At 38.7% G+C, this 15,927-nt stretch overlaps 1 protein-coding gene across 1 annotated transcript; it reads left to right on the forward strand.

Moving 5' to 3' along the window:
• Positions 1-9,045: 9,045 nt before the first annotated feature.
• On the forward strand, positions 9,046-15,336 carry LOC116065047 (T-box transcription factor TBX2b-like). The gene is made up of 7 exons (XM_031320499.2): positions 9,046-9,404; positions 9,818-10,085; positions 10,287-10,433; positions 10,762-10,838; positions 10,941-11,104; positions 12,321-12,841; positions 14,648-15,336. The coding sequence occupies exons 1-7, from the start codon at positions 9,046-9,048 to the stop codon at positions 15,041-15,043; spliced, it is 1,932 nt and encodes a 643-aa protein (XP_031176359.1). The 3' UTR covers positions 15,044-15,336.
• Positions 15,337-15,927: the final 591 nt, after the last annotated feature.

Raw genomic sequence — 15,927 nt, forward strand, 5'->3', positions numbered from 1 at the left:
GCATTGCCGGACCTTTCATTTCATTTCATTTATTTATTTATCTCAAACAATCAACAATGTTGCAAGACAAAAAAATTTTAAACCATAAAACAAAACACAAACAATCAGAATTTAACAACAATGAAAAAGAAAACAAAAGCAAAATAAAAAATATAAAAAGGGATTAGTTTGAGAAGGAGCAGGTGAAAGCATACAATACAAGCAGCATACAATCTTTCGGTCTTACAATAACTTACAACAATACAATAATATAGAACAATACCTTTAAATTACAAATTCCAATCCTATGTTTCAGTTTATTCTTTTCTGTATTGGTCAAGTAATGATGTCTTTAATCTATGTTTGAACTGAATGATATTATGGCTCTGTTTGATGTTATTGTTCAGTCCATTCCATAAGGTCACCCCACAAACTGAAACGCACATGCTTTTAACAGTAGTTTGCACAAGAGGTTGCTTGAACATACAATGACCTCTTAGATGATATCCCCCGTCTCTTTCATTAAACATTGCGCGTATGTTACAAGATAAATTATTTTCTTTAACTTTAAACATAAATTGTGCAGTTTTGAATGTAACAATGTCCATAAATTTCAGCAAATGTGAATTAAAAAACAGATGATTGGTGTGCTCATAATACCCGATGTGATTTATTATCCTAATTGCTCTTTTTTGCAATGCGCAAATTTTTTGTAAGTTGCTTTTGTAAGTATTTCCCCAAACTTCAACACAATATAACATATATGGTACAATAAGTGTGCAGTACAGAGTATTTCTTTAAACCAATCACAATCATCTCGGGCGGCGCCAAGCAACATTGCCGCTGCAAAATAGCCTTGGGAAGGAACTTGTTTTGGCGGAACATGTGTACGTTCAAAGGTTGTTTTAGTTGTGCAACAGAAAACTCAGATTGGACAGATAGTCTAGCTAGCTGTCTGGATTTACCCTGCAGAGATCTGAGGAGCAGTTAACCATAGTCCTCATAAAAGCGGAAGGTAACAGACATCTGGCTAAAAAGAGTGAAATCCTGCGGAATTTCCGGCGGCACCAGAACAATCCCGGAAGTGGAACGTCAAGGATATAGACTACGCTTTGACTAGCCTCTGATAGGATTTGGCAAAGCTGTGAGATATACTTATAAAGTCATTAGCAATAATGAATGAATCATTTATTTATTTTGCTTAAAATACTGAACCCAAGACTACTTTGACACAATACAATGAGGTGACACTATACAAACACTACCTACATACAGTACTGTGCAAAGTCTGTTACTTTGAGTGGTAAAATACATCTAGGATTATTATGTAGGGAGTTGGTGATGATTTTCATGTTTTTCAGCTAAACCCATGGCATATTGCTGCAGTCCTTTAGCCTGACATTATGTTGGCACTTCGCCAATCTCTCAGCAACATCTGCACTACTATCATCATTACCCAGCCAACAGGTAATAATAAACACACATGCACTAACACACACCTGTATGTCGCCATCTGCTATGTGACAGTGCTGGGATAAGATTAGTCCATGGCAGTGCCACAAAGCATCACCACTGCACCAGTGTGATCAAAGATATGTTTAAGAAGAACAGCATTTTTGGCTGAAAGGGCCAAAAGTTGCCCCTGCAACTACAGAAAAGAAAAGCCTTTGTGTTCTCTCTGTCCGATATAGTTTTTAGTAGTTTTTGTCTTCCTGTTTGTCTTGTTTTGTTTTAGATTATTTGATCTTTTGGCCACTTGGGGGAGGCAGAATAGACTGTGAACATTTTATTTCTGCATGGAAGTAGTTGGTTAGGTAACTATTTCAGTGGCATCCCCGTTGTAACTCAGCAACCATAATAAGTGCATTACTTAGACAGTTGTTGTATGTAAGACACCAGGAACTTTGATAGAATACAGCAGTTACGTGTATTGTATATTACGTTTGTTGCAAAAAATGTATGGCACAATCAGAGACAGAGACAGTTACATTGTAGCTTTGCTCTGTAAAGTGAGCTGCAGTGCCACGCAGCTACACTGACTGTCATGTAATATTGAATACTGTGGAGCCCTCTTGTCCTCTCAGGTCCCTCCACCACTGTCAGATGCCCTTAGGCATGAAGGCAGCCTTATTTGCCAATGAAAAGTCCCTTCTGCTCCAGAAAAAAAGCATTCAGAAAGTGTTGAAAGTATTATGCACAGTAGACACTTAGGGCCCTGATACTGCTACTATGGGTTTCAAAAGAACTGAAAGATGATGCTCCAAAATAACTTTTAAGTGAGGCAGGCTAGAGATGAGTTAAAAGGCAGCTCTACAAAAGCCTTCTGCTGGCTCTCTCTGTCCCTCTGATGGGAGTTCTGATGCTTTTAGATACCAGAAAATGCACAGGAGTGGCATGCTTAGAAAGACATGGAGTAAATGATTTAATAGCAAATCTGATGCAGCAAAGCAACCAGAGAGCCGGAGCATCCCAAAGGATAAAGGTCTAAAGCCTTTGTAACAAATAATGCCCTCAGTCAGGCATGACCTGTTTTATTCTGTTTTTCTTTTTAACAGGTTTTTGTCCCACTGAGTATCTTAAGTTGATTTCATGGCTCTGAAACATTATGTTTTTCTCATAAAGTTTATCCAAATGTTAAGCCAATATTTAATATGTTCAACTGTCTGTGTATTGCATGGATAAATACTCTAAACAGGTTTTTATCATGATAAGGTATACATTCTATGATAATCATTCTGTACGCCATAGAACCAAGAAAATCACATCTACTGTATATGATCCTACAGGCTTTCTTTATTATTGTATGTAAATTGGGATGAACTGTATTACACTTGCGATTCAAATGTTGATGTGTTTGATTTCACAAAAAAGTGAGAAAGCCCTGTCATCCTGAATGCTACTTTATTATCATTTTATGTAAGAAGCTTTCATAGTTTAAAGCCACACCATTTGTCATCAGTCAGTTCTTCTGAAAGCCTGCTAAATGAATTTGTAGGAAAACATGGCTTACTGTAAATCCAATAAACCTAAACAAACAAAGTTATAGTGGTGCGACAGTGCCTCAACAGGGAGTCGACTCTATTAAGCATTGAGGCTTGTTTCCAAAATAAGAAGTCTGTCTGACATGCCGATGAGTCAAATGTTTAACTTGTTTATGAAGCAAAAATATTTCCTAATTCCATTAAGTGAACAAAAGATCTTTTTTTCAAAGGCCATTGGACATTTTGTAGCCAGTGCCACTTTGCACTGGGAGTTCACAAGGCTTTAAGATGGTTAGAATTGACTGGCGTCTGTCTGTTACAGCGGGTCTATTAGGCTCTAATCGAATTTAGGGCTATATATGTATAGTCCCTGCACCAAGAACAATGACTTGGCCCTTTCTTCATAATTAGTTGTGTCTCTGCCTCTCTGTCATTAGATTAAGTTGGAATCCCAGACGCTCAGAGTCTGTGCCTAAAACACCACTACAAATGGGTTAATGCAACCCGAAATTCATTACTACAACATTAGGTTTATTTCATAGACAACACGTCTCTCTCTCTCTTAGACGTCAGTTGAAACACACACGAGCCATTTACACTAAATTGCATACACATTTGAATGCTTTAAGCAGGGGTGTCAGACTGGGGGTGGAAAGGGGACTGAGTACCCTCATGTGAGGAGGGCCCAAAAAGATGCTAGAATGAATAGCTGTGAATGTGAGGAGGGGCCCATAGAGAATGCCTTTCTACAGGGCCCAAAATGTTGTGCCATGCCTCTGGCTGCAAGAGACATCTATCTCTTTCCCTCTCTCAACCTTGAAGTTTAAAGCTAGCTTTTCCTTTTACAACAGAATGATGGGATGTCTGATACTGAAAATACAACTCCTATTTTCACATCCAGAGGCTTCATGTAAAGACTGCAGTTGCTCTATGTAATACTTTGAAAATCATTCCATTCATACTATTCACTGAACTTACTTCAGTCTGTTGTAGTGTTCAGCAAAGCTACTGTTTGCATTAATTTGTTCTTCATAAGTTGGATTGCCTACAATAGGTCTACAAGTTTTATTAAAGCAAATATGACAAGTGCAGTGGGATGCAATACAATACAGTAGCTCTACAATATACACAAATATTACTTGAAATGCTCATTATTTGTTGAGACTACTTCAGTTGTTTGTGTGTTGAATCAGTTCTGTGTGTTTTGAGGCTGTATTTTGTGGTAATATTGTACTGGACTGAATTACTGTATGTTATGTAAAAGTTTATTTTTTCGAATGCTTTGTCCACCTCATTTACACATATGCAGGAGCAACAATGTTAGAAAAGGACTAAATGGTCTACAGCTACGCTAGTGATGTTTGATGTTTAGCAGATATAATATTTCATCATATTCACCATTATGAGTTTAGTGTACTAACATGCTAACATTTGCTAATTAGCACAAAACACAAGCTGAAGATGATGGTAATGTCATTATTTAGTAAGACAATGTTGGACAAACTAAAGTGTTGACCTGATGGTGGTGCTAGATGAAAAGTTAAGTGATCATCAAAGTAAGGACAATTCATCCTGAGTGGGACATGAATATGTGTACCAAATGTGTTGGCAATCTTTTAAATAAACTCAGCAAAAAAAGAAACGTCCCTTTTTCAGGACACTGTATTTTAAAGATACTTTTGTAAATCTTCATTGTAAAGTGTTTAAACAATGTTTGCAATGCTTGTTCAATGAACCATAAACAATTAATGAACATGCACCTGTTGAACAGTCAAAAAGACAATAACAGCTTAAGGACGGTCGGCAATTAAGGTCACAGTTAAAAGAAAATTAGGAAAGTAAAGACACCTTTCTACTGACTCTCAAAAACACCAAAAGAAAGACGCCCAGGGTCCCTGCTAATCTGCGTGAACCTGCCTTTGGCATGGTGCAAGGAGGCATGAGGACAGCAGATGTGGCCAGGGCAATACATTGGAATGTCCCTATTGTGATAAGACAGCACTACAGGGAGACAGGAAGCACAACTGATTGTCCTCACAGTGGCAGACCACGTGTAACAACACCTGCATAGGATCGGTACATCCGAATATCACACCTGTGGGACAGATACAGGATGGCAAAAACAACCGCAAGAACTGGCCAGTCTGGTGCAGTACGTGAGGAGGAGATGCACTGCAGTACTTAATGCAGCTGGTGGCCACACCAGATACTGAGGGCTACTTTTGATTTTGACCCCCCCTTTGCTCAGGGAAACATTATTCCATTTATTTTAGTCACATGTCTGTGAAAATTGTTCAGTTTATGTCTTAGTTGTTTTAATGTTCATACAACTATTTGCATATGTTAAGTTTGATTAAAATATAAAAGCAGGTGAAAGTGACAGGATGTTTCTTTTTTTGTTGAGTATAGTTGCTGAGACATTTCACTCAAAATCACAAATGTCCCTCATGATGGTGCAAGAGGAACAGTCAGGGGGATCACCAAAGTCAGCATCTGGGAAACATGTCATGTAAAATATGTCATGGCAATCCATCCAATATTTAAAACTGAAGGCAGATAAAGACAAAAGTGAAATGTGTCCGCAAACAAAAAATATAACAAAACACATTTGGGACCTCTTAGATGCAGAACAAAGTGTTTAGCTCGCTAATGGAGTTCATCATCTTAACTCTTAATTAATGATCTTGTAATAATGAGCAACATTTACATTCCACTCTGCTGGAGTGCAGAAAGTACATCGAAGTCGCGCTTGTCCCTCCCTCATTACCACCACTGAGGTGCCCTTGAGCAAGGCCCTTAATCCCAACCGCTCCAGTGGAGCTGCTCAATGGCCAGCAGATCAGACTGTGGTTGTACCGGGCAGCTTCCAGGTATGAATGTGTAACTGTGTGAATGTGACAGGTCATCGTTGCAAATGAGAAGTTGTTCTCAAGCGACTTACCTGGATAAATAAAGGTTAGAGAAAAAAAAAAGAAGAAAAAAAAAGTCTGAGCTTTGGAAAGTGACATCGTCATGAATCACTCCAGATAAGCATGAACAGACGTTTTCACGTAACAAAACATGTACATGTGATTCATATGTAATGGAAAATAAATAGAGGCAGAGGGTATGAATATCCTTCCTGCGCATAGAAAAAGATACTCATAATTGAATCCACAAAAAAAGGCTTTTTGTGGTAATCAGACTCCCAGCTTTAAAAGCGACACTGCATCTAGATCTCACAGTCAGGATAAACAGATCCATGTGTTGTGTCTATTATGTTACCAATATGATGTCATGATTCAAACGAGACACCACAGAGCCCAGACAACATTTAAGGTAACTGGTCTTTAGACCTCTCTGCTCGGCCTCAAGTCCACACTTAAGTTATCTTCCTGTCCTCTTCTTCCTGTTTGTCATGTGAGAGTGCTCTCCAACCTTCAGATGTGATATGTACTTTACTGGCTTGTCCTTAGGATGACTTGCCAGAAACCCTCAGTGGTCTAACATTCTTTTGAATTTGTCCCAGGTGTGGACTTTGACCAGAGAGGTGAAATTCATGCACCATCACTCAGATTGATTGCCTCCTTCCTGTTCTGGTGCTTCTCTCAAGCTGCCGGCTGGAGTTGCACCAGAGAGAAACGGTGGAATATATAGACCATCCCTCTCAGTAGAGATGAGTGAGGAAAAGCAGACCCAACCACTGCCACTCCCTCTTCAACCCCAAACTTTTTTCAGTGTTGTCAATGGCTGTGTTCGAAAGGCAACCTCATGCACGCCATTTCTGTGAAAATCTCCACAAAGGAATGGAGAATGATGTCTTCCCACCCGTCTACTCTCGATCATGAACTCCTCTCATGGATTTGTTGACAAATTATTACCCTTGACTATCTCGGAAGCCATTCATCATTCGTGGGACCTGTGAGGTCACTTCCTATCCCGAGCCTTTTCCTGCCTTGTAACTGTCAAGCAGCACTCCACTTCACCCTGCACTCATTGTTCAGCCCTTTGGTACAGCAAAGAGAAAAACAGCAGACTTTTTATTATTATTTCTAGTCTACAGGACCAATTAAAAGTACAACAACCACTGATTATGTTACATGGAACCTTTTCTCCAAGATTCTGTAAATTATCAAACTGCTGTCCCTAACATCATTATTATCAGTCATTCTTAAAGAATAATAAACATTTGTTGTCTTCATGTCTCTCTGTATGATTATTATCAATACGTTTTTGTGTGCAATATTGTACTTGTATATTAAAACTGTATTTTAAAGACAGAAAAATAAAGATGCAAACATGTTTTAAATGAATACAAGCAAACTAAGTTATGATATTAATTCAATCAGTGTGTATTGACTTACTTAACAGGCCTGATAATCAGCTGTGTGTGTGTGTGTGTGTGAGAGAGAGAGAGAGAGAGAGAGAGAGAGAGAGAGAGAGAGAGAGAGAGAGTGTGTTAAGGATATTCTCTGCTTCAATTCTGTCAACCAGGGAAAAATATGAATAAAAAGCCCAACTTGATCAAGATCAACTACAAATATCATGTCAATAAAGCATTTAATATTATAAGTGAATCTGAATCGCCTAATAAAAGCTATTCTAGGCTACATCAGATTCATAAAATAATATATATTTTATATATATATATATATATAAAATAATAAATGGAAGAATTATTGAAAAACCTTTCAGTCTAAATTAGTTCAGAGTGGTCTACTACAACAAGGGAGATTACAAAAATTAAACTGGCTCAGTAAATAAAATAAAAAGCTCTTATTCACGTCATCACTGAGCCAAATTGACCCAGGTTTTATCTGACAAGTGCTGCTTTCATTTAGATCCTTGGATTAGAGTAATGTTTATTTCTTAACTCAGGTTGTCTCCTGTTCACAAAAGCTAAAGCAATGTAGCCTGAAGGCTGCACTGGAAATAAAACTGGAGCAGGCAACTTGAGGATTTGGAGAGTTGCCTAAATGTAAAGTGACAGAAGAGAGCTCTTGGCTCTTTGCGGGACGCCAACAAACTGGCGCCGAGTCCGTCTTAATTAACAGATCCATGAATTCCCACTTCATCAAAATCCTTGGGTGTTTTCAAAAGATGGATACGTGAATCACGTCAGTCAGCGACGCACTAGAAGAATCTCAGTTTTTAGAGTAACCATTAATTTCACCAGTGGACTCCTTTCATAAATTCAGACACAATTCGAGGTTTTCACATGACATTTGGGGGGAAACAGCACGATGATCATCACCTTGAGAATTGATAATAATAATAATAATAATAATAATAATAATTATTATTATTATTATTATTATTATTATTATTATTATTATTATTATTATTATTAACAATTAGTCTTAAGTCAATTAAGACATAACAAAACTAAATATAAAATATAGGCTAAAATATAGTCATCGCTAACGTTAAGCAAAGGCATACTATTACTACAGCAACAACAACAACAACAACAATAATAATAATAATAATAATAATAATAATAATAAAAACAATAATAATAATAATAATAATAATAATAATAATAATACAAATTACAATTATTATTTTCATTCTTATAACTATTACTATAACGTTATAACAGCTACAATAACAACATTCTGAAAGTAACTGAATTATGATTCATTCATGCTGTCTAAGCCACTAACATATCTATACTCTGAGAGGTTGAAACCACGCCCCGCCTCTGTAATTGGTCCGGAAAATGAAGCCTGTCAAAGATATTTGGCTTATTAGTGTAGGGCCGGGGCAGACAGACGTGTGACAGTGTAAACACCATCTCAATGACTCTCTCTGTCTTCACTACTCGGTGCCACTGCAGTTTTTACAGGGTCTGAACAAGCTTTGCGCACGCATGGTCCCAAAGTGAGCTGCCCTCTCCATGGTGGATCTACCAGCGGATAGGGTACATAAAGGACCATCCTTGCCTTTGACAAAGTAACGTTATCTTGATATTTCTGAAAAATTGCATTCCCTCCTTTGATCTCTCTTTCATGCTACAAAACTCACAAACTCTTAAAACGGTTTGTTGCAATTCAGCAAGCGGACAGAGACTTTATAGTAGCGTGCTGTCAGATCGGATGCCCTGATGAGAGATCCAGTTGACACAGCGGCTTCCATGGCTTACCATTCTTTCCAAGCTCATCGACCAGGTGCCTTGACCTTGTCAGCCTTCTTTACCGCCGCTCAGCCCTCGTTTTTCCCTGCAGCGCTGACTTTCCCAGACGTCGCCCCCCTGTCCGAGCCTGTGTCTGAGCAGGCTGCCCCTGATGCGGGGCTGCGCGCAGCTCTGGGACGCCAGCAGCAGCCAGGTCACCCGCGCGCCTTGAAAAGTGTGCAGACAGAAGAATGTCTCGACGATGACCCCAAAGTCACACTGGAGTCAAAGAATTTATGGAAAGAATTTCACAAAATGGGAACTGAGATGGTTATAACAAAATCAGGAAGGTACGTGAACTACAATGTGCATATTGGCTGCAAATTAAATCTATGAAAGTCATTACCGGGACATAGGCATGGGTTTGAAATGCCATCATTTTATTATAGGGTCCAATAGGCTATACACATATTATTATTATGGGATCGGTTTTAGCGCTCATGTCTGTTGTGTATTGTTAAGAAGCCAATATTGGTCGGGGTCCTTAGTTTCAGGGGTCCAGTTCAATCCTTGCTCAATTACTAGCCTATTGCAGCCTATAATACACATTTTAAATTCCCACTCTGATCAGACCTTTAAAACTTCCAAACTGATATTTTATATTCGGAATAAATGTTTCAACGTGACAATTGGAAGCTCTTTGCTTGCAAAACGTTCAAATTAAAGTGTCTAACATCGATGTTTCGTTAATTCTCTGCAAAAGGAGGATGTTTCCAGCTTTCAAAGTGCGGGTAAACGGGCTGGTTGAAACAGCAAAGTATATCCTGCTGATGGACATCGTCGCAGTTGATGAGTGCCGCTACAAGTTTCACAACTCCCGCTGGGTGGTGGCTGGAAAAGCTGACCCGGAGATGCCAAAGCGCATGTACATCCACCCAGACAGCCCGTCCAAAGGAGAGCAGTGGATGAGCAAGCCCGTCGCTTTTCATAAATTCAAACTCACAAATAATATTTCGGACAAGCATGGATTTGTAAGTAGCAATAATACGAATTGTAATATAATATAGGCCTACTTATTGTTCAAAAAAAAAAGCTCATGTTCTAAAAAGTCAATATGACTTCACAGTGAACCTGTAGGCTACTTAAACAGTTGTTCACAAATGTCATTTTAATTATGATTTGTAACCAGCCAACAAAATTAATTTTAGACTTTCTTTGTCTTTATTTTCCAGACAATTTTGAATTCAATGCATAAATACCAACCCAGATTCCATATTGTGAGAGCCAACGACATAATGAAGCTTCCGTACAGCACCTTCCGGACTTATGTTTTCCCGGAGACAGAGTTCATCGCAGTCACAGCGTATCAGAATGGAAAGGTAACCACCATCCTCCCCCTCCACACCCCTATGCATGCACAACAGACCTAATCTAGCCTACTCGCACGGGATGCACCTCGCAACGACTTTTATTTTTATGAAAAATTTGAGAAAAACATGAGTCTGGTGCCTGTTGGGATGGTTTGGAAACTAAGAGGTATTTTAGAGTTATATGGCCTGAATATGATGCTCTAAAACTGGGCCCTCATTAGTGCCACATATGAGCTTTGTGGATACTGATGTAATAGACTACTCAGTTATCTGTCACTGTGCAAGTAGCTGTATTATTGCAGTGACTAACTTGCTGATGTGTCTTTTTCTCCATAAGATTACACAGCTAAAAATCGACAACAACCCCTTTGCCAAAGGATTCAGAGACACAGGAAATGGGAAACGAGAAAAAAGGTAGGCAATATTTGTTTTGCTATCAGAATGCATCATAATACTAAAGGACATACCGGTATGGATATATACATATTTAGACCGAATCTCACTTGTGATCCACAGGTATAAGCCTTTCACTATTTCTTCAGTGCATGAGACCGAAAGCAAAGCGGACCGGGACTGTGCTGATTCTGATGACTCATATGAACAACCCAGTACCAGTGATCCTTTTTATTCCCCTCGGGAGCTGGTGAGCAGCCCTCTGATGTTCACACCAACCTGTCAAGGTGGGTTAACTTACACTCTATTATGTCATTAAGCAGCCTTTATGGCAATGTTTATGAACCCACCGAGTTTTCTATAGGACAAAGTGTTAAACATTACAGTCACAAAACAGAGACAGTGTTCATTTATGCTTTAGGATCCACTGATTTAGCGTGTCATTATATTTTCAAACTCAGGATGGGCAGTTTACAAAAAAAGATCAAAATTGATGCCACAGATCCAGAGATATCATGTGTATTATTCCATTCTTCTTCCTTGTCCAAATCTGGCACCTACATTACCCAAAATGAAAACGGACCACCAATGTTTCGGTGGGGTAGGCTAATGTAGCCTAGCCACTAACTTCAAGCAGAGATGAGGAGCAGGTAACAGAGGTCTGGTAACCTTGCTTCTCTCTAACTCCACACCCCCAGATTTTTTTTATTTTCAAACTTATAGCCTTCAGACCCAAATAACACTGACTCAAGTGACATCACTTGAGTCAGCGTTAATTTATCAGATTTCAAGCAGCTCCCTCTTAACACATACTTTTTAAATTAGCTTTCAACCACATATCATGGCTTTTATCAGCTAGTAAGTGGATATGGGTATGTTATTTTTGTCCTTCTAAAGAATAAACTTTCAGTAATTAGATGGTCAACAAAACACAATACGTTTTACTAGTATGGGAAGATGAGGTGTCCTGATTGAGTCATTCTCCTTGTTTTGCCTTTATTGGACAGCTGACAGAAATAAGAAACATGGGGTAAAAAAAGATGGATATAAAATGCAACAAATGTCTCTGGATGGAATTGGACCGGGGACATTGCAGTTACATAATATGCATCTTTAACACTGGAGCACTAGGGAGGCAGTGAAGTGAGCAACACAAACATGGAGGGAAGTTCAGATGTAGATCTCAACCCCAATTTACTGTGTGACTCAATTTGGCAAAACAAAAATAGTTTGTTTTAATGAATCAACTGTTCTGGCGCCTTGGGTTTAGTCACAGGTGAACACTGTCTCATTCACGGCTCAAGATGTTCGCACTAAGTCATCTCCGTCCACCGTGTTCTGATAATACGCTACTAACAGGGCACAACTATGCTTGTCAAAAGCCCTGACGAAGACCGTTATTATTTTTTCTGATATTTTGGATTGCCTTCCTTCAGAACTATGCTTATTTTACTCTTAACTACAAATACATTTAAAGAATGTAATGATTTTTTTTTTCCACAGATGAGAACAATATTGGAAGTGATTCAGATGTTGATCTACAAGAAAAGGACATTGCTGAAGCCAGCTGTTCCAGGACTGAACATGTGTCTACTTTGAGTCAGAAGAGCGAGGAAATACTGTGGAACGAGGCTGCTCACAGTAAGAGCGACGACAATCAGGATACAACAAAAGAGAGAACAATGTTTAGATCGTCAGATGATATGTACTCTATGGAGATTGATTCTTCAAAAAGGCACATGAGCGAAACCAAAGATGGGGTCCTGCCTATGATGTTGCAAACACAGAGCTCGTCATCCCTCAGCGCTGGTCACCTTCAGACTTTGGATTTCTCGAGTGCGCACAGCCAACAGTTTCTTAAGCTTGGGGCACCTTTGTTGTTTCACCCGGGACAGTTGTCAGTTAAGCCGGAGGGTATGGGACATCTGTTGTCTTCTTTGCCTGGAGTAGAAAATGGAGGCCTGTCTTCTCAAAGCATCACCTCTCCATCTCCCTTCATGTTTCACCACATGCTGGCATCTCAGGTACGCTTCAGCAGGAGCATGCTATTCTAATATTACACATACTCTAATACACCAAGTGAACAGAGAATCCAAAGGGAATGAAATTCCATTGCTCCTCAAAGCACTTAAAAATTACATTGAACGTGTCTTTTAAAAAATTATTCAGGATAACCTTCAGGTCTCACTGTCAACAGTTTTAATTCACTTCCGGTGAAAACTGTTTGATGTAAGGTCTGTGGATTATCCATAATAGATCATGTTTTGAGCACCATACGTGAAATTCAATTTATTGTGATGGCAGCAGAAACATCAGAGGTGATATATCTAGCCCCTCTGGGAAAAGGTAGAAATTATCTTTTTGTAATTTGGGCGAACTGACCGTTTACATTGTACTGTACATGTTTTAGTCCTGGATGAAGTAATGCTATCAGCCTCCAGCAAAAGCTATAAGATCATTCTCACAATGAGCTCCAACTACTTCAAATTCAAGGCAGCATGTAGAAAAAGTATAAAAGGCAATTTGTGTATATTGAGATTATTATACCATGACAACTGAGACAATAATACTTTTGGGAATTATAATTACCTCATGGTTAATACAGTCACCAAATTGACCAAGCAACCATTAAACAGGAAGTCAAGAAGTGTCTTAGTGACCGTCCTTTCAATATCTGATCTGAGAGAGTTTTTGAAGACATGTCATTATACATAACCCAACAATGCATAACTCTGCTGGACTGGATAACAAGAGATATTATAATATAACTCTCCCTTCCTTGGTTCAAGAAAGGGAGAGCCAGTTGGGCAGTAAGGTGGAGTGGGGAAGGAGTGTAATGGCAAGCTGATTTGAAGTTCAGGCAGGAAAAGCTCAGATAAAGAGCTGGACTGAACTTCTGGTGAAACGTGATCTGAATTGAATACGTTGAATATGTTGTGTGAAAATCTGCAAATAATAACAAATTTTTCACACTCACACCAATATGCTAATCTAGACCAGTGGACCCTAACCTACAAGGGATCAAGAGATGATTTTTTTATAGAGGTAAAAAAAAATCTAAATTTGCTGCGCAAAATTGTGCTTATCGTTCCTGACTTTTCTCTATAAACCACTCTCACAACTCATAGACATGCAACCTGTGACGATGGGACCCAAACAGAAATGGCTTAGGAGTCACAAGCAGTTTGAGCAAAGGTCACTGTGCTTGTCTTACATCAACACATCCTTATACCTAAACAACATTATGGGTTGATTTTCAAAGACTACCAAAACGACACATAGGATCGCTCTATTTACTGCAGCATGGGGGGCGGTTTAATCATGTGGCCGTAATCATGTGAAAGTTCTATTTAACTTAACAGGCAAATTTTTGAAACCTACCTAGATAAACGTTGTGAAACTGAACTAGTTGAGTTTAGGCAACAAAAATACTTAGTTAGGGTTAGTAAAACATCATGGATTGGCTTAAAATGAGTCATGTAAAACTACTTACAGTAAATGGATGTAACATGATGTCACGAACGTTATTGCGTCACAAACTAAGGTCTATAAAACTCATAGGTAAAACTGACAGAATGACAGTTGACTTTTGGTTTCACATGGGACATGAACCCTGGTCTATACCACCCTCCCCCCAACCGGTGTCCTTATGCGGTCTTTGGTGCTCTTTTACCTTGTCACCTCACTTCCTAGTTTGCTCTCAAAGCGTAATTGTGGATCGTGATAATTGAGCCATACGGTCGTTTTCTGGGTAAGGACGGTCTGGAAAATGTAGGAACACAGAAAATGTATGGTGTTAATCAAATTAACAATTGTGTTCTTTTGTACAGGGAATCTCACTGTCACCCTTTGGAGGACTTTTCTCCTATCCATATGGCTACATGGCAGCACCAGCTCTCCCCACCTGTTCGGCAACCTCTACGCTGGCCAGAAACTGTTTCCGCAGCTCTCAGCCTTGGTGGCGTTTCAGCCCTTATCAGATCCCCAACTCTGTCAACTCAAGCCAAAACCTGTTCACAACCAGACCGCCTAGCAGTTCAAACTCCCAATCTAAGGTATCCAAATCAGGGAGCAGACAGTCAAGTCCAGTGTCTGACAATCAAAGTCACAAAACTAAAGCCAAGCAGAAGACTGCTTCACCAAAAATCATTAAGTGTTCAGTTAATGAACTGCGAGACACACAGAATCCAGTTACAGGACTTGATAAACGACTTCCCCCACAATAGACTATGTTGTTTGTGATCCTTCAAGTGGTGGATACTGGGTAACACAGACAAGATTATGTAGTTCCACATAATCACCTAAAATAAATATTTTGTCAGAAACTGCATGTGTTGCTGCTTTTGTCATTATATCATCAATAAACCTGCCTAATACACATTGATTTGGTGACTTGCAGGTCAAAAGACACTGATTTATGTTAACACTAATTATATTTAGGCCTACTATATTTCAGTGTGAAGTAGGTTTCTCACTACATGTTTAAATATATGTCATTTTAATGTTATATGCAACCTAGACGTCTGTCCAGTTTTAACATAGACATCATGGTGTCTTTTGGTTTGTAAAAACACCAAATTGACGTTTACTGGAAGTTCTGAAAACTATTAAAAAGATGGTCATTGGAATTCATTTAGGGAAAACAAGCTATGCAAAACTCAATACCCAAAGTGAAATGCTATATAGAACGACAATAATATGCTTAAAATGTGAATAAAACATTTCTATTGCTTTATTGTGTATGACGTAGAGGTGCAACAATGAATTGATTAATTGATTAGTTGTCAACTACTGAAACTATTTTGATAATCGATTAATCGTTTGAGTCATTTTTTTATAAAAAAAAATAAGATTTCTCTGATTCCAGCTTGTTAAATGTGAATATCTTCTAATTTCTTCTCTCCTTTGTGACAGTAAACTGAGTATCTTTGAGTTTTGGACAAAACAAGACATTTGAGGACGTCCTCTTAGGCTTTGGGAAACACTGATCCACATTTTTCACCATGTTTTGACATTTTTATAGATCAAACAACTAATCGATTAATCGAGAAAATAATCGACAGATTAATCGACTATGAAAATAATCGTTAGTTGCAGCCCTAGTATGATG

The sequence above is a fragment of the Sander lucioperca genome, chromosome 13 (genome assembly GCF_008315115.2).
Source record: "Sander lucioperca isolate FBNREF2018 chromosome 13, SLUC_FBN_1.2, whole genome shotgun sequence".
In the NCBI taxonomy this organism is placed as follows: Eukaryota; Metazoa; Chordata; class Actinopteri; order Perciformes; family Percidae; genus Sander; species Sander lucioperca.